Source organism: Notolabrus celidotus, chromosome 4, assembly GCF_009762535.1.
Source record: "Notolabrus celidotus isolate fNotCel1 chromosome 4, fNotCel1.pri, whole genome shotgun sequence".
In the NCBI taxonomy this organism is placed as follows: domain Eukaryota; kingdom Metazoa; phylum Chordata; class Actinopteri; order Labriformes; family Labridae; genus Notolabrus; species Notolabrus celidotus.
Genome location: NC_048275.1, coordinates 13195277 through 13214481, shown reverse-complemented (window position 1 = coordinate 13214481; position 19205 = coordinate 13195277). Strand labels below are relative to the sequence as shown.

General features: G+C 43.1%; 1 protein-coding gene across 2 annotated transcripts in view; it reads right to left on the bottom strand.

Moving 5' to 3' along the window:
* dlg5a (discs, large homolog 5a (Drosophila)) overlaps window positions 1–17858 on the bottom strand; it is a 55450-nt gene extending 37592 nt beyond the window's left edge. For both annotated transcript variants that reach the window (XM_034682400.1, XM_034682401.1), the window contains exon 1: window positions 17119–17858. In XM_034682400.1, coding sequence (XP_034538291.1) covers window positions 17119–17422 — 304 coding nt within the window. In that variant the 5' untranslated portion in view covers window positions 17423–17858. The remainder of the gene's footprint in view (window positions 1–17118) is intronic.
* Between the last annotated feature and the right edge of the window lie 1347 nt (window positions 17859–19205).

Below are 19205 nucleotides of genomic sequence, written 5' to 3'. Positions count from 1 at the left end.
GAATAGCTGTACACTCGGTTAAGCTGGGGGGATATTTCACACGGGCGACACCATCCATAGGAGAGAGGCTATGCAGATCCTCATTATGCTGCAGAGTCCCTGCTCCAAAGGGCAACATAAACATGGCTGACAAGAGGGATAGAATTTCTTTAAGGACACTTCTAAGACTTGTGCTTGCTGCTGAGGTTTCAGCTGCTGCAAGACGACACTGATCAAAAGATGTTGCAGTGAAGAACGTCCTCTAGACAAGTGTAGTTTAGAAAACACAAGAAAACTAAATAAAGGACACTGATGTGCTGATGATGCAGGTTAGAGATAGGGCTGGGAGACCTGGTCTAAAATTGAAATCTCAGCTTTTCAATATAGCTTTTCTTTCTTTTTTTGAAGTTGTATTTTTTGGCCTTTTTGCCTTTATTTTATAGGACAGCTGAAGAGAGACAGGAAATGTGGAGAGTAGATTGGGAGAAGACATGCAGGAAATGGTCGCCCGGCCGGGAAGCGAACCAGCGACCCCTGCGACAAGGACTGTGGCCTCTGTACGTGGGGCGCTTAGACCGCTAGGCCACCAGCGCCCCTCAATGTACCATTTTAACAGATTTTTATTTTCCTTCGTAAAAATATGCAAATGACAACGAAAATATTCAAGACAAGATTTTTATGTTTGTGTTACGGAATGAAGTTTATAATTATTATAATTCACATTTTTACCAATTTCATTCACAGCACTTAAAGTATTATTCATGTTTGTATGTGCAACAGTTAAGTTGCTATTTTATATTCCTTTGTCTTGTTGTGAACATTAGTTCCTACCTGTCATTGTTTCAGGAGGGTCAGGTATGGGTGTGACAGTGCAGAGTGACTCATGCAGTTATGAGATATGCTTTTCTTGCTATGCTGGTGTCGATTAGACTCAAATAAAGGAGACACCTGTTGCAAGAGGTATTGTAGCTCACTTGTTACTCGCAGCCAGAAGAACTGGAGACAAAGAAAAAGAGTTGACACTATCTTAAGTGATCTGCAGCGCCAAGCATCAGTAATAGCATTGTGTCATTTTGAACAAACTTTGCAATAGGAAAATGATTCCTCTGACGTTGGCTGATTTTCAGCAGGTGTTTTTAAGCTGTAGCGGTCTTGTGCATCTTGTTGTGAGACATTTCTCCCACTCAACTACATGCCTCTGTTGATGCTGCATTTAGCTGCAACGGCATTTGAACAAACTTTGCAGTGTGGTGTGTTCAAGGTAATGCTAATGAACAGAACTAGTTCCAAATGACTGACAAGACTGTGCCACTGGCTTTACTGTTTGTGTTGTGTGTGTCACTTTAAGAAGTAAATGAGAGGGGAGGTTGGGAACTTAGGGAGTTGAAGGGGAGCAGCTGTGGAAGTTAGAAAAAAAACACAAATTTGAAATCGAGCAATAGAAATCGATTTATCGCCCAGCCCTAGTTAGAATCAATCTAAGTGAGTAAAAGCACTTTAATCTTTAAACTCTCTTTAAAATCTTGTGGGATGTGAAAACCATCCTCAATAACAGTAGTCACCCCCTGCATGACACTGTGGTCACTCAGCAAAGCAGCCGCAGTGACCGACTCCTCTCCATGCGCTGCAAGACCGAGAGGTTCAGGAGGTCGTTCATCCAGGCTGCGATAAGACTAAACAATGTATCTTGCTAATGTGCACTTTATTAATAAGCTTTTAACTTAACTTATTTCATTCACTTTACCTTGTTGACTGTAATGCCTGACTTTGAGAGTGCTTGGTTGTGTATGGCACACACTGTATGCAGCTGGACACCCAAATATCCTCTGTTGGGATGAATAAAGTATCTATCTATCTATCTATCTATCTATCTATCTATCTAAGCCCTTGATGGATGCTGTTTTATTGTGTTGGTGGAGCCAGGACATGTGCAAAAGCGACCTGGCTGGTAGAGTTGCAGGACTGACGTCATTCCCCTTCCCCTAACCAACACCAACCAAACACACATTTAACTTACCGATGACACATCAAAGATTCTTTTGGTTGGGATGCCAGTTTGGCCTAGTGGTTAAATTTTGCACCCCATGTACAGAGGCTACAGTCCTGACGCAGGCAGTGCAAGTTTCATTCCGACCTGCAGCCCTTTGCAGCAAATCATCCTCCTCTACTCTTCTATTGTGGGAAAGAACGCTGCAGAAGTCGCATTTGTCGACAGAGCCATCAATCAATCAAAACAAATTCAAAAATCCCTTAAGAGTGCTACACAATATGCAAATCTGAACCTGCATAATACCTTTAATTCTAATATTATGTCATAAACGGGCTCCAAACACCTGGACTGAGTCCTCCTGTGAGCAGGGCAGAGGAATAGTCTCTGGCTTTGTCAGCAGCAGCAATAGATTGACACCAACTGTTCCAGATCTCCATCTCTGTCCTTGACTCCCCACTGGGTTAGCAACAACTCTGGCTCCAGCCCTCAATGTGTGACAAGGCCAAGCCTAATTAACTATGAGCTCTGTGCGACGGAGCCACTCCATCTTAGGCCCCGCAGACAGAGGAGAGGAGAGGAGAGGAGAAAAGAGAGGAGGAGAGGGGGACAAGAGGGGAAACGAGGGGAAGGCATGGAGCAGAGGAGGACAGATGAAAGGAGATAGCATTACTAAGTCGCAAAAAGAAGATAAGGAGGGAGTGTGTCTGAGAGACAAAGAGGCAAAGAAGGAAGGGGAGAGTCAGTGGAAAAAAAGTGAGAGAGAGGAGCAGGGTGGAAAGGCTTTTAATCTGTTCTGACGTTCCCTGATGCTCAACACTTTTACTCTACGAAATGCTCCGAGCACGCAGCTTTGATTTCATATTGTTCCATCAGACATCATGAGAACCACTCAGGGGCTGCAGAGCATTAGTCCTCTAAAAAAGCCACATTTAAAAGGCAACTTTTGAACCCTGCTGCATCTGAGTGACGCGGAGCTCGAGTAAAAGACGTGAGCCACTGAGAGGTATAATGCCATCTCAGCTGAGGGATTAAGTCCTTTAAAAAAAAATACCGTACAGACTCAGTTAAGCTCTGTGCCAAAAAAGCTGTAAAATGTGGCTTCTTAAATGTTGTGTTTTGTGATTTGCAAACCAAAACACTCAGATAAATTAAAATCCCAGTAATCTCTGAACAACCAAGGACGCTCACAAATCAACACACAGCTTTGACTCCCACAAACAGGGCACTTCAGGGACAATGCTCAGTGTTCGATTTGGCTGCAGTGACGAATATGTGCACGAAAACTGTAATGTTGAGATCAGTGTCACGGGAGGATTAGTTCACCTTGTAAGCACACCATTGAATGCAGTAGTATGGATTGCATTTCGGATAAGAGCCAGCTATCTAGTGGTCGATGGGTCAGCGGTATGAGCCTTTTTTTTTTCCAACAGGCTTTTAATCATTGATAGCAATTAGCAGCAGCCATAGTCAGTGAGGCTGATCATTTGTAAAGAGGTTCAGCTCATCAATAAAGCAGGGAACCATTAGGGGAGTATAGATCTGATGGTCTACAGTGGGAGAATCCACAAGTCTCCATTCAATAAGGAAACATCAAGGTGAAATCAATAAGACAGACTAATCATGTTGTTATAAGACTGCTCGTATATCTTTTTGTGTGGATTTGATATGATTGTACTGTTCTGACTGAAACCTCTTTCATTCGATGCTATGACAGCCAGTCAGAACGGAGAATCTACATAAATGAATAAATAAACTTCAAAATAAAGACTCTGTATGGAGGAGATTTGTCTTACACATCTCTCCTCTCTGTGTCTGCTTCGGAGCATTGGAGACACACTGATGTTTTAACAGTGTAGCTCTGATTTATCGTTGCAATATTTGCCAGCCTCACACTGGGATAGTTTTAATAGCACTGTAAAAAAAATGACTGGGAAGCTGTTCTTCTTTGCTGCTCGAAAGAGCCATTACTGGTGGTGGCTATAACACATCCACGGTAAGTGCGTAGTGGTAGTATTTCAAGGGCGTGTACAAAGGGAGCCAGGGGTTGGCACTTGAAAAAATGAGCGGCAACCTCCGGCCCGCGAGAATTACAGCCAATGCGGACGTGTTAAAAACTGCAGTGTTCGCTTGAGGACTGGCTCCAGAAGTACCGGAAACCACATACACCACAAAATCAAAAAAGGCAGATCTTTACAGCAGAAATAAACATGTTTACAGCCTGGTACAAAAACACAAATGTAGACTGGATAGCTCATTTCTCTTGGCACACTGTACAGGGTGTGAAATTTTATCATAACGTGGCAATTTCGAAGATATTAAGATTCCGAGTTATCCATTACAAGAGGCAAAGCTGACTTGACTGGACATGTTGGAACACTGTAGCGTTTGGCGAGGAGGCTCAAAGCCCACCTCTTTACCTCACACTAGCTTGACAGAAGTTAGGTTGACTTCAGCATATCCAATATGGTTCCCGCTGATGAATGGCTTCAAAACAGCACTTCAGAAACAGATAGTTGACATCAGGGACTATGTCCATTATTTATACAGTCCACCCCTGGTGTCACCGCAAATTTATAAGCTATGATTGGCTATTTGCCTTACGCTAAATGTACTTTCTTGCTGTATTGCAACAGGTAGCTTCTTTGCATTTCAGTCTAGCACTTTTTTGTTAGTTTTTAAAGTCTGACTTTCAACAGACATCTTCTCCTTATCTCTCAAAGAACAAAACTTAGAAGAACTATGTTTCCATTCCGCAGTGGGGCTTTTTAAAAGTTAAAATCTCCTCAATGTACGACTGTATGATACTGTGATGCTTGAGTCAAAGTATAAGACGATCAAAGAGTATAGATGCTATTCAAATCATGTGTGGAAACATACTTCATGCCAACCCTGCATGTAAGTCAGTGCCCCAGTATGCAGTCCACAAAGGAATGCATACATTTTTCATGAAGATACTGTGAGGAGTTAATACTGATGTCTACATACGACCTACTACCGTGAACAACACCATCAATACGTTAAAGTTCTTAGTGGTCAGTGTCAGACGAGATGATCAACAGCACACTGAGGTAAAGTGATACATTTGACCATTTTGCTGGTTTTTTTGCGCTGGTAGTGCCCACGACCTCATTTTCTGAGCGCTTCTCGCCAGGGTTTACTGTTGCTGGGTAACGAAAGTCGTCACGTCGACACTTCTGCGTCCCGTCATGTCTGTTTTAAAATGCTCTGTGTGCTTCATACATGCTTTCATTCAACAGCATTTTAACATGAAACTGTAAAACATATCGATAGAGATCGTGTCAGAGCATCAGCAGCAGCTCTAACCCAGGAAATTATATCTCTAAAAAACAAGTGTGATGACTTTTCTCCTCCGCACGGACCTCCTCCATTGTGTTAACAAAAATGATGCAGAGGTCCCGCCCCTTCTTGATTCTGATTGGTCAGTGATCAAGAAGTGACATTGATGAGCGCTGCGTTGTTCCATAAGTTGAACTATTTTCAACTGAGAGCGCTGTGACAAAAATCATCTGACGCTGAGAGCGTTTTTGCACCGAAAACACTGAATCACAGAGTTCCAATATAAAAATGACGCTGCCAGTGCAAAAAAACGCCGGCAGTGGACACGCTGCCTTAATGAGGTTGCTACCACTGAGCGTGTTTTGCGTAATATAAAAATTGTTACTTTTGTTTGCTTTTGTGCATTTCAATTAAATAAGTTAATAATGCTGTAACTGTAAAGCTGAGATTAGGGTGAAAGAGTGCTTTTTCGATCTTAGGTAAGATGTCAATAATAACATTTTCAGGTTGCACATCAAATACTCAGGTCCTAGAAAGAAGAGATTCAATTGGAACTAGTTGATCTGAAGGTGGACTGAAGCATTATATTGTCAGTGCATGGACTGACATTCTCACTCATATTGGTTGTTTTTACATTTTAAGCAGTAATAAAAGCATTTCTGACACTGGTATTAAAATCCGAACACCTCTAATTGAGACAAATTTCAACATCAGCCATTACAGTAAATGTGGTAATAAGAAGAGAGCCTCTGCAGCTGATTCCCGCAAAGAGACACACTCAAAGGTGAGAGTTTTTCCAGCAGAGGACCTGAGGCGGCCGTAACAAAGGCCTGTCGCTGTGATCTAAATAGGTCAGGGGAGTGCTCACCTTACCTAAGGGGTTCCACATCCCCCACTTCCCCTCTGCTTTCCCTCCCAATCAACAGACAGTTGCTCCAGACAACCAGATTACGTTCCCTCGCACATGAGGCGAGATGACACGTGTTGCCATGGTGAAGCTGGATGAGAGGAATAGTGGATTCTGCAGCGTGTTGGAGAAGAAGAGCATGAGAGCCTTTTTGAGGCTGGCTGAGGAGAGCCTTATCAAAGAGAGATGCAAAGTCTGGCTTCCACCGTCGAGTGAGACTAAATTATTCAGCAGTTCCAGAAAATTCTCTTATCTGACAATGAGAGCGTCTCCAAAATCATAAGAAGTTTGATTTTGATCCACTTGGACTGCGCTGCCGTTTTCAAACTTCAGACAACAGTGGTTGATGAGCTGTGGAGTCTGTTCCTAAGCTCACATTGAAGCACACATTTCAGGGCTGCTTGACATAAAAGCAGCATTAGTATTCCTTAAATAATACTGAGGGCTTTCTCTTCATAAGCTGCGATCAGCTCTCCCACTGTAAATGAGCAAAAGTGCTTAAACATAAATAAATAAATAAATCACGCACCAAGAAATGAGCAGAGCCTTAATAGTCTTTGTGGTCTGTCTCTTTTTGTGTCCTCGGCTGTACAGTCATTAAACTAGAGAGCCGCAAATAATAGCAACACTAATAATATGGTTGAAAACAACCCTGTCATTTAAGTTAACAGAGGGATGTGTCAGCGTTAAAGCCAGAAGAGCGGAGAGCATCTTTTTTTTCACTGTGGCATCCACAAACCTCTGAATCCTTGCTGCTCTGAATTCTCTGCACACGATATGAAGTCCTGATCACACCTACTCAGATGTATGTGTTTAGTCGACCACACGGTTAAACGTTGTCACCTTGCTAGTTCGAACAGGAATTACTAGACAGTTAAACAAGTGATTCATATTTTATTAATGAAGGCTGAAATGCATAGCTTATATTGTGACTGTTTGTAACGCACCAGCCACAGATATAGCTCAGGTCATGACGACTAGTTATAAACCAAGCACGAATCATCAGCAGGAACCATGTAGTGTAGCACGGTTTAGCATATTTTAAAGTTAGTTTTAAGGGCATTATTGCCTTAATGACAGGACAGCTGAAGAGATACAGGAAACATGGGGAGCAGAGAGTGGGGGAAGGCGATGAGGGCTAAAGCCTCTGTATGTGGGGTGCTTATGGCTGATTTATACTTCTGGGTCGTCCCTACGCAGCAGGGGCTGACGCGGACATGAGCACCACATACTTGTGCGTCGATGTGTCAGTGTCAGGCAGCAATTCTCCGCCGAAAAGTTTGAGGGCAGTGTGGTCTCTCTGATAGCCGGTCGCCTCCTTCCGTCCCCGCTACGATCTATTTACTTTTCCACAGTGATTCATAGCGTGTTATGTTAATCTACAGCTGATACATGTTACTGTTTATCATACAGACATGATTACATGAAGAATAGAGAGGAGGAGATTAAATACAAGGCCGATGTGCGGCCGATGTTGGGGCTCCTGGAAGTGCTGTGAATGCGGGAAACATAATGCCGCTGAACAGACCAATCACAGAGCTTCCGGTACGTGTCTTATCTAAAGGCTGATTTTATACTTCTGCGTCGCCCTACGCAGCAGGGGCTGACGCGGACATGAGCCCCACATACGTGTGCGTCGATGTGTCCGTGTCGCGCAGCAATTCTCCTCCGAAACGCTTGAGGGCAGTGTGGTCTCTCTGATACCCGGTCGCCTGCTTCCGGTCCTGCTATGATCTCTGTTTACTTTTCCACAGAGATTCAGAGCGTGTTCTGTTAATCTACAGCTGATACATGTTGCTGTTTATCATACAGACATGATCACATGAAGAATAGAGAGGAGGAGATGAAATAACACGGTCGATGTGTGGCCGATGTCGGGATCCCGGAAAGTGCTGTGAATGCGGGAAAGACAAAGCCGTCGAGCGGACCAATCACAGAGCTTGTGGTCCGTGTCGGCTCGACGCGTAGTTACATTTTGGAGGAGGTGAACGTCAGCTACGTGCGTAGGCCTCTGCGTAGGTACGGGAGCTACGCGGACCTACGGCGTAGGCTACGCCGTCGATTCGATGCAGAAGTATAAATCAGCCTTTAGCGTAGTTACATTTTGGAGAAGGTTCACGTCAGCTACGTGCGTCTGTGTAGGTATGGGAGCTACGGGGACCCCGGGCGTAGGCTACGCAGTCGATTAAATGCAGAAGTATAAATCAGCCTTTAGATCTCTAGGCCACCAGCGCCCCAGTTTAGTATATTTTGATTTAGAAAAATGTAGTCGTATTTTTAATTTTTCTATTGAACCTTTTTTTGATCAGGTAGTCCATTGAGATTAAAATCTCTTTTCAAGAGAGACTTGCCCCCGGTATTAGCCTCAGAGAGTTACAAACATACAACGAACTACAAAAATAGCACAACACGGACAAATCACAACAGCCAATAATCACATGAAAGCTGTGCTGGTTAACTTGACGAAATGATGTGTAGCCAGCACAGGTATGTGAATGTGAACCTGTTGGGAAGACCGAAGGCAGGTGCTGCTAACTCTGCTTATGTAACCACACTCAGCAAACCCATCTGTTGTCATTACCTGCAGACTAATATCCCACTTTTTGCCGCGTTAACTCAATTCTGCTCAATTTCATTCTCCCTGAGTCTTTCTGACCTCTAACGAGTCGGCAAGTCTGAATTAATTTCTGTTTCAACGACTTGCAAATTAGTATCAGAACATCCCTATCATCTACTCTATAGGGTGTTCACAGATACTGGGAATGGAAATGCGACAGGAATGTGGAGAGAGAGAGAGAGAGAGAGAGAGAGAGAGAGAGAGGGAGAGAGAGAAAGGAGAGAGGAGAGAGAGAGGAGAGAGAGAGTGAGATGAGGACGAGAGGGAGGAGAGAGGAGGAGAGAGAGGAGGGAGAGGAGAGAGAGAGCGAGAGGGGAGAGAGGAGAGAGCGAGAGAGATGAGAGAGAGAGAGAGAGAGACTGGAGAGAGAGAGAGGAGAGATGGAGAGAGGAGAGGAGAGAGAGAGAGAGAGAGAGAGATTGTAATGCAACAAAAGGTCTCCAGCTGAAACCGATACAGGGACTTAATAATCCAGTATCTGTCACGTGCTCTTTTCTGCCAAAATCATGTAGACTGAAAAGCAGTTCTGGTCTCAAAGTTTGGCCAATCATTAACACCAATTCATTTGTTGCATTTTAAAAATCACATTTCTGCACAAATTCAGAAAAAATGGCAACAAACTGGACTCAAAGCTTTAAAAACAAATGTACCAATCCAGCAGGGTGAGAAGACTCCTCTGTGAACAAATTTACTTCATACATCCCACACTTTCCATGTAAGCAGGTCTGAAATGCTGAAGCCGGTCAGGGCACTTATGTTCATATAGTTTCATTGTAAACTCATCATCAGAAAAGTATAGAAGTGGAATAATAAAGATAATGAAAAACATCATGCCTCTAAAATGTAAGTGGGAAAAGGCATAATATGGAAACACTCAGTGAGGGTATAAATACTTCATATCTGAATTGTGTACAAAACTTCCGTGCATGCAGTTTGTAGTTTCCATCCCTGCTCTGCTGCACATGTGCAAAGTAATCTTTTCTCCTCACAGTGGAGAGGTTTAGTGTTCTCTTACATCTTGTGCAAATTCATAATTCAGCACTTTAAATTCACTGTTTAACATTTTATAACGATGGTTAAGAGATGCAGTGTTTCAGTGGATTGGTTCCGTGCAGATGGATCATAGGAATATCTTTGCTATCTAGCCCAATGGATCATCCTCACTTTGCAAGAGAGAATGATGTGGATGGAGAGATTTGACTGCCTCTCTCACCTGATACACCGAACTCTTCACCTCACTCCTAAATCTGTGCAAGTATCTGTAAAACAGCACACGAATGCAGCACAAATCCTCCCCCCCTGATTCCCTCCCTGTTCTTCCAGTAAGCCATGTCGTGGGTCTAACTTCTGGAGGAGGCAGTGACACTATGGACAAAGACTCTGGGCAGAGTGCCAGTGAGGCCGCGCTGCCGGGGCAAAGGATTGATCATCCGATTTAAGGAGTCCACACTAAGCATAAACATGAAGACATCTAACATGATGACTCCATGAGGCAGGATTACTCCACTGCACGCACATCGCCTGACTCACTGCTTGGTCAAACCCACCCACCCTGTTCACTCATAGGTCCAAATCTGCCTGAGGCATGTCTCAAAATAAGATCCGTTTGACCGCTGATTTAAATCTCCCTTACATTCAGCCTCATGGAGATTTGGGATCTGTGATGGGACATGAAGGGAAAAGCAAGGAGAGGACCTATAAAGTCCTGAGCCTCCTGCACCAATGTCAAAAAAAAAAAACCCAGTGAGTGCACTCCAGCCCAGCCGATATCAGCAAGCCATCATGGGTTTTTATTCCACTGCAAAGAGCCCTTGCTCAGCATAAATGAGACATAATTTCTATTTTGAACAGCTTGCCTCTGCCAAGGGTTGGGTCAAAAACAAAAAGGTGAAAGATGTCTGCAACATGTCCTCCAAATGCTCTGCTACAAACTGCAGCTAGTACAAATAGGATCCTAAACACAGCCAAAAAGCCTGTCTGTGCAGAATAAGCCCACTGCTGGAATTTGGGCAATCTTTGTGACATTCCTTTCACGTTTAATCACAGAGGAGAATATGTTGATTCAGAGAGCGTTTTCATACTGCAAAGAGATAATTCAGCCATTAAACAGCACTATAATTTTCCAAAAAGGTGGCCAAGACGCAGGAGAGAGAAAGTGCATGTAACCATTGGTTGGACTGCAAATCTGTCAGGCAGGTTTTCTCATTGTATTATGTGCAGGAGAAGATGTGTGCGCCCCTGCAGTCCCATATATCCCACTGTGCAAATAACATTATGCTAAAGCATGGTGACACATCTAGTGCCTTTATGCATGTACATTACTACATAATTTTAATGGTGTGTGTGCACCATTGAAAGGCCCTCCTGGCGTTAATTTAGTGTGTCATGTTTTTTTAAAGTGAATCATTCTGATGCACCAAAACAGCCCAGCAGACAAAAAATAATCATCAATGTTCTAGTCTGTCTCATTTGGGATTTGGCTCCAACTCAGTCCATTATTATTAAAACTACATCTACGCTAATTGTACCCCAGGGCATTCTAAGGCAAAAAAAAAAAGTTCAAGTTCAGTGCAAGAGGAAGGAAGTGTCACTATCGTCACTGTTTGCAGGTGATTTCAGGTTAAATTTGACTTGGCGTCAGGTGCCAGATTTCAAAGACTAATGATGGCAGTTGTAGGAAGGAGAGCTGAAAGGTAGAGAACTAAACAGATGGTGGGATGACACAATTTGTGAGAGAGGTAGAGAATGCTAGGACACCATGATTGAGGGAGAGGAAGAGGGGATAGATAAGAAAAGGCATCGGAACAAAGAATTGTACCACAAAGGAAAAAAGAAAGTTGAGGTGTGGGAGAGAAGTATATTTCCATGACATCATTGCACTGCTAAACACTTTGACGCTGGCATTTCCTCTACCTCGTGGGGTAATTAGGAAGTGGAGGAACATGTGTAAAATGGTAATGAAGTCCTCTTTCATAGTACAGCCTTCTGGGCTGAGAGAAGATGAACCTTCCTCCTGTTATTAATGCCTCAGTGGAAAGTATACAAGTTTTACACCGCAAAGGCGTAGAAAACAACTGAATTAAACATTAATTAACATCAATAACAGAGGTGAAGAGCTGGGGTCAAACTCTCATTAGCCAAGCCTTGATTAGATGGATTATTGAGCAACATTACTGGACAAGAAAATCTATACTGCTAACACTGCTAATTACAACTCAACTCAGAGTCAAAGCTGGTGATGATTTCATTATCGGCTCATCTAGTTTTTGTTTTCTAAATATTTTCATACAACTCCAGTTCCCCAAAAAGTCAGGAGGCTGAGCAAAATGTTTATCAAAACTTATTTTAGCTCATATTTGATTGAAAATAGTGAAAGACAAGTCAAATGTTGGAACTGAAGACTGTAATCGTTTTATGAAAATTGGATTCCAACAACACATTTCAAAAAAGTTGTGCCAGGGGCGTGTTTACCAATGTGTTGCATCACCTCTTCTTTTTTTAACAACACTCTGTAAACATTTAGAAACCGAGGAGACCTGTTTCTGGAGTTTTCAAACCAAAATGCTGTCTCGCTCCTGCCTGATGGAGGATTTCAGCTGCTTAACGGTATGGAGCGTGTTGTAATACCGGTATGTGTAGAATGTGGTTTGGCACTGTCTTGCTGAAATATGCAAGGTCTTCCTTGAAAAGGACATTGTCTGGATGGCAGCTCCAAAATCTGCTTATTGTTCAGCGTTGATGGTGCCTTCCCAGATGTGTAAGCTACTCATGCCATGGACACTTAAGCTTACCATCACGGATGCTGGCTTTGTAAGTGTGTGCTGATAAAAAGCCTGGTGGTCCCTCTCCTCTTGAAAGAAGACGATGCAGCATCCATGATTTCCAAAAAGAATGCCAAATTTTAATTGGACAGATTACAGGACAGTTTTCCACTTCGCCTCAGCCCATCATTGAAGTTGCTGGTGTGTCTGGATGATGTCTATATATGGTTTCCTCTTTGCATGGTCCAGTTTGAACCAGCATTTGTGGATGCGGCCTGTGTTCACAGACAGTGGTTTCCAAAAAGTGATTTTGAGCCCAATGCAGTGATTTCTACTGCAGAGTCATGTTTGTTTTTAAAGAATGCAGTGCTGCCTGAGGGCCTGAAGACCAAGTACTGTTTTTTGGCCTTGTCCTATTTTGTACAGAGATTCCTCCAGATTCTCTGGATCATTATTGATTTTAAAGGACTATATATTATGATATCCCCAAATTCTTTGCAATGTCATGCTGGGAAACAATATTCAGAAATTGTTGAACTATTCGATCACACAGTTTCTCACAGAACCATGTTTACTTCTGAGAGATGTTATTATATTGTTCAATACTGCCATATAAAAATATGTACAATAAAGAGAAAACATTAAACAGGGTATGTCAGCGTTTAGTCACTTTTTGTCTTTATGCTGTTTGCAACATGCTCCTTTTAAATCCAATATAAATCCAAACAGTAGATTTTTATGACCAAATCGGCCCCAATGAATCTGAGGGTTGCTGATGGCTATCTTGAGTTTCATATGACAGCATTATAGAGCTTTATAGCATTTTCATAATACCTTCCATTCATTCAGTTAAATATATGCATGCTGAGTTAGAAAGCATTGCTTGTGAACATGAAATAACTTCTCTTTTTTATGGTGATGAATTCAGACGTTTGCAATGTGTTTATTGCTTATGCTCATATAAAATCGCAGTTCACTGTGCAGCGCTAGAATGCAACCGGTTATTACTTCATCAAAGTGGCTTTTTCCAAAATATTTCATCATTACAGATTTTTAAATCTTAGTTAATTCCTTACATTAAAATGACTGAATCCAGTTATTTTCAAGCGTTTCTGATTTCTTTGTCCCATAAATAATTAACTCTGTTTCTAAAATTTCCACTGATGAATTTCACTTTTGATCTTCTTATCATTCCCAGACACTATTGGCTGACTTCAAACACACACTACAGGGATACAGTAACTTGGCCAGTTTTCTCCAGAGCTCACGCTGCTGGCTGTTCAGAGACACTGCAATGTAACAAAACCCAACTTGTACAGAATGCGATCTACTCAAATGACATCAATCACAGCTAAGAAGAAACAGCAGCTAACAGCAGACGAATTGATGGCTTCCTCTGCTGCACAGTGAGCATGTGGGAAAGAAAAGGGGATGAAGTCTTGCTAAGGTACAGAGAGTGCTGAGGTGAGTGACAGCGTGCGTCACTGAGTGACAGACATTGACGCTGACAGAAAGAGAGAGAGAGAGAGAAAGAGAGGAAGAAAGTGAGTCCAGGTTGAGCCCATGGGAGATATTTAAGAGCGGTGGTGACAAGAGCGTCAGGGTCATAACTCATCCCGTGTGTCCGCTGTGGTTTATGGACTGGGACAGAAACTGGTTGACAGAAAGGAGAACACCCCCTCCAACAACACACACACACACTGGCCTATGTCCTAGTACACAGAGCAAGCTGCTGACTGGGCACTTTGGGTCTGCTCAACTCCTCAACAAAAGGCCTGTTGTCTCCCCCTCTCTCTTGCTCCCTCTTTCTATCACCCTCCTCTGTCTCTCTCTGTGCCGTGTTCCCCTTTTTAAGTGTGCGCAGAAATGAAGCCACTCAGGGACATAATGAGTCAGAGAAAAGAGGGGAATAAAAGTTACAAATGATGCAGTGATTCAGAGAATAAAGCATGAGAATGAGAGACCAAGACAACGAGAGAATGAAGTCAAACAGACAGCAGAGGGGGGAGGACTGTGGACGTTGCATCCTGTCAGGGAGAATTGTGTTGCCCTCCTCTCAGAGTGAGTTTAAATCACTGTAACAGGCTTGAATGTGAAAAAACACAGGGGGAAGTGCAGGTACATCTCGTATTCTGCTTCTTTTCTTCAGGTGGGGTGTTGTTAATGCAGTGTTGAGAGGAAAAGCAAACAAACCCGCGGCACGGCATCAAACTTGATCTTGATAACTTATGGATTTATGAAATTAACTTGATTCTGTTTGGAAATGCAGAAATGTGCTCTCCAGTTTTGCAACAAAACCTCTGTCAAAGTCTGAGTGAATGTTCAGCTCGGAATCAGAGTTAGAGAATTTGTCAGCCGTGGTCCCTCGACACACTGATGCACAAAACAAGCTAAATAATGGATGATTTGTTTGTAAGTTCTCCACAGCAAACGTGTTGGGGTTTGTCGGCAAAACAGTAATAATTTACAGAGCCCGGGCTTTAAAACAATTGAGAATTTCTAAGTGCATCTGGATGCGTTTCCTCTGGGGTGAGGATGTCTCTTTGGAGTGCGGATGATTTAGCAAGTGTGCGTGTTCCGAGGCTCAGCTGGCAAAGGAGAGGCACGTCTGAGAACAAAAGCAGGCAAGGCGGCATGAGAGGAGGACGACTTGAGAGCAGGTTGCCATCAGCAAGACTCATCACACACTCATATTCACCCCTGCTTCACACACGCTGTTGTTGTTCACAGCCACACCGGGGTTCTGACTGAAGATTGCCTCCCTCCCTCCCTCTTTCACTCCCTCCCCTGCCTGCTTATGTGCTTTTTCTAACAGCCGCTTTGCCTGGAGGTGCTCTGTGACTGGCTTGTCTTCGGTCTCTCGCAAGTGTGGTTAAAATGTGGTAATCGCATCAGCCGGATCACTAACACTAAAGATAATGAAAAAGCACATTTTGGGGAAAAAAAAAAAAAAAAGAGAGGAACCCAAGACACTTGAGTTGAAACAGAAGGAGCCCGAGAGCGTGGCGGCTAATGCTGGGGACTGTGGAGGCACGATAAAGCGTGTCTTCACACAGAGAGGAGAAGGAGCAGGGCCTAATCCTCTGTTGAATATCCAAAGGCTGACTCACTACTGGTGCTCACTCTCTGCTCGTACAGGGCCAGGTCAGCTCTGAGGCCCAGTGTGGACAAGGTGTGTGAGGGGAAAAAAATCCAAATCCACATTGTCAAGTCCAGCTTAAGTAAAAGGGGGGAACACACAGGGACCACGTCTGCAGCATGTAAACAAGTGTGAGTGCAATTCAGGATGTGTGCGATTCTGCAGCAGCAATACAAGGAAGTAATAAAGCTTAAAGCAGCATTAGCAGATCCAGTCAGTGGAGCAAGCAAGACACAAACTCAGCATTACCTGCTCCGGTCTGCTTCCTCGTAGTACACAGAGACACGCTGCAACTTGACAGGTGTGAACTACGGATCACAGTGTGTGTTTAAGAGATAAAAAAGACACATCTCTTTCAAATTTTAAAGCTCCAGCTAGGTGAGAGTGATATCCTACATGTAAAATATGCCAGAGAGACGCATTACTCTGCATCTTCTCCCTACTTTTAAATCCCAAGGCTCATCCTGCATTCAGGCCCTCGGGGCATGACGCAGGTTGTGAGTAAGCCACTGGCTTCAGTCATTCAGACAAAGCAAAACAGGCAAAACTAGACAAGGCTTTTACACTTGGATGCCCTTTGTCTCTGTGCAAACAACAACCACATATTGCTGAAGCAGAGGCAGTCGCTTCTTCTGAGGACACCACGGTGTAAATCAAACAGCTCTAATGTAATGCATAAAGTGTGATTAAACATGCAGCCTGTGAATGCACCGCTGAAGAGGAAATCTACGGACACCTTGGTGGGTTTTTCTCCCCACATGTGGAGGTGAACTGAGGCTTCAGGTTTGTGAGCATGCATGCATGAGCAGGCTGCACACACGCACACACACACATGCACAGGTCGATAAGGACCTACATGTCACTGGTTGTCATGGAAACAAATCAGGCTACCTAATGTACCATAAGGATATCATACTAGTGATGACACACTGGGGATGTTGGTGGATATCAGTGCATTGATGTTGGTTTCTTTTTGCTTAAATTTGGATTAAACACCACACTTTCTCCACCTATAATAATCTGTGAACATAATCCAGGGCAAAGAGACTGAACGTGATGATCAAACAGTCCAAAAGCTGCAGCTGATTTGCAGGGCATGCAGTTTTAAGGATTGTACATTTAACAGAGTAGCTATGGCATTCCGAGTCCTAGTAACACATGTGTAACCATGTTGTAAGAGACGCTGCTGCCTTTCTTTGCAGTCTTTACCTGAACCCTTATTATTCTTTCATACAGATTGTGCTTCATAATAAATCACACTACATGCTGCTGTGGAGAGATGTACACATGGTTCTCTTGCGCCAGAGACCACCCAGACTGCAGCTCCACACGCTGAGAGGGGTTACTCTGCAGCGCCCTGGTCCTGCTCGTTTTTCCAGCTCTGCGTGGATTGTGTTTTGTGGGTACAGTTCTGGTTTCAGTTCTTACCGGTGGAGTGGTCCACAGGTCCCCCGCCGTTGTTGCTGAACAGGGCAGCATACAGGTCAGGGTATGCCTTCTCCAGGGCCACACACAGGTCGAGGAAATGGTCGCTCTCCTTATTCATCAGCATCTTCAAAAGGTGGTCCACTTTCTCGGCGCTGGACGAGCAGTTCTGGTCCAGCTCGAACCTATCGAGCTGACTCAAGGTGCCAGAGACTATGAGCAGCTCTATTACTCGGTCCGCATCTGTTATGGACTCCAGTAAGTTCTGGTGGCACTGGTCTAGCAACTCTTTGTGCTTTGGCTCCATTGCTATCCGCTGTAGTTCCGTAGCTTCCCAGCTAACCCCAGACGGCCAAGTGGATGTAAAATCCTCAGCGATCAAAAGTACCGAGCGACTATTGAACTTAAGTTACCTCGGCTTGCAGAAGTTAGCCGGAGCCACCACGGCATTAGGTTGCACGGGAGATCAATTTTTATAGCATAATGAAAAAGGCACAAGAAGCCATATTTGTTGCCCAAGGCTGTTGACTGCACTAAACAGCGATACATTTTTCCATCTTACTCGTACGAGGCAGCTCAGGTCGTTTTTTGCTTCCCCTCAGTGTGAGCCTCAGTCGAACACATTGTCCTCTCCGTGTGGATCATTTAATGCGCCCTTAAACGACTACACTGCTGGGAAAACTCACGTAACTCCGCCGCTGATCCTCAGTTACACTGTATCCTCCGCCATGTCTGAGCAACTCAGCAGCTGCTGCCCGCTGTCAATCAACATGCCGTCCAATGACCATATAAGGTAAAAAGGGGCGGGGTTTCCCCAAAACACACCTATTTCTTCAATGGGCGTAAACATCAGCCCGTAGTACGTCGAAGATCCCAGGCGGAAAAAATGAGAATGGAGAGAATTTGCATGAAAATCTGGAGATGTTTTGAAAATAGTGCAGTAGTAGTAAATGTTGGTAAACAATGACCATATCTTTGAGTGAGGTAACTATCTATAAATAGTTGAAAATGAAATGCACTTTTTATTCTACTGTCCTTCATATCATGATCTCAGGTGCCTCCTTTTCAACAACATATCAGAAAACTGTCCTGATTTGTTTTCCATGTCTGATGAAGATAGACTTCAGTTCCTGTTTACACACAGAGTGTTTCAGTTTGCTCAGTTTGTGTTAAATGCTGTTCAGCAGCGTAGGAGCACACTCTATGCCTGAGTTAGTTGTTGTCACTGTCAAATGTCTGAAGTGTACCACTGTGCTTTTGAATTACTTTAGGTCATTGTTGGACATGTGCAGTATTGTAACTGCTCTTCTTTCTTCTATTATTATTTTTCTTCTTATGTTGTTGCTCCTATTTTGTTTTGTTTTTGTTGTGTCTTGTAAGTCCATATGGGCTGGGCACCTTAAGGTGCACGACACGATGAATAATAAATAAACTAAACTAAACTAAAACTAAACTATTAACACAATTATTTTTAGTGTTGCACAATGTGGAGGGAAAAGTTTTACTCTCAAACACACTCAATTTATTTTATAGTTTATACATTCTGATATTTATATTAATATAAAATATATAGTATTGGGTTGAAATAAAAGGTTTTTAAAAAATCACAGATTACCTAGCCAGGAGCATATCAGTAAGTACCATATCATAGTCCATATATATAAAAGCAACCACCCAGCCAACTAGGCAAGGCAAGGCAGCTTTATTTGTATAGCACATTTCATACACAAGGGCAACTCAATGTGCTTTACATTAAAACATTAAAAGCATTGGAAACATTCAGACTAGCATAAAAGAGCACAATCAAAATGACAAATATGATAAAACAAAGAAAAGAAAAGGATAATTAGAAATATATTAAAAGTAAATTTAAAATTTGCATTTAAAGTGAGTTAAAATAAGCTAAAATTGGAAGGCTGTGGCAAATAAAAAAGTCTTAATCTTTGATTTAAAAGAGGTGAGAGTTGGAGCAGACCTGCAGCTTTCAGGGAGTGTGTTCCAGATATGTGGTGCATATTGACTAAACACTGCTTCACTGGGTTTTGTTCTGACTCTCGGGACTGAAAGCAGACCAGTCTAAAATACTGACT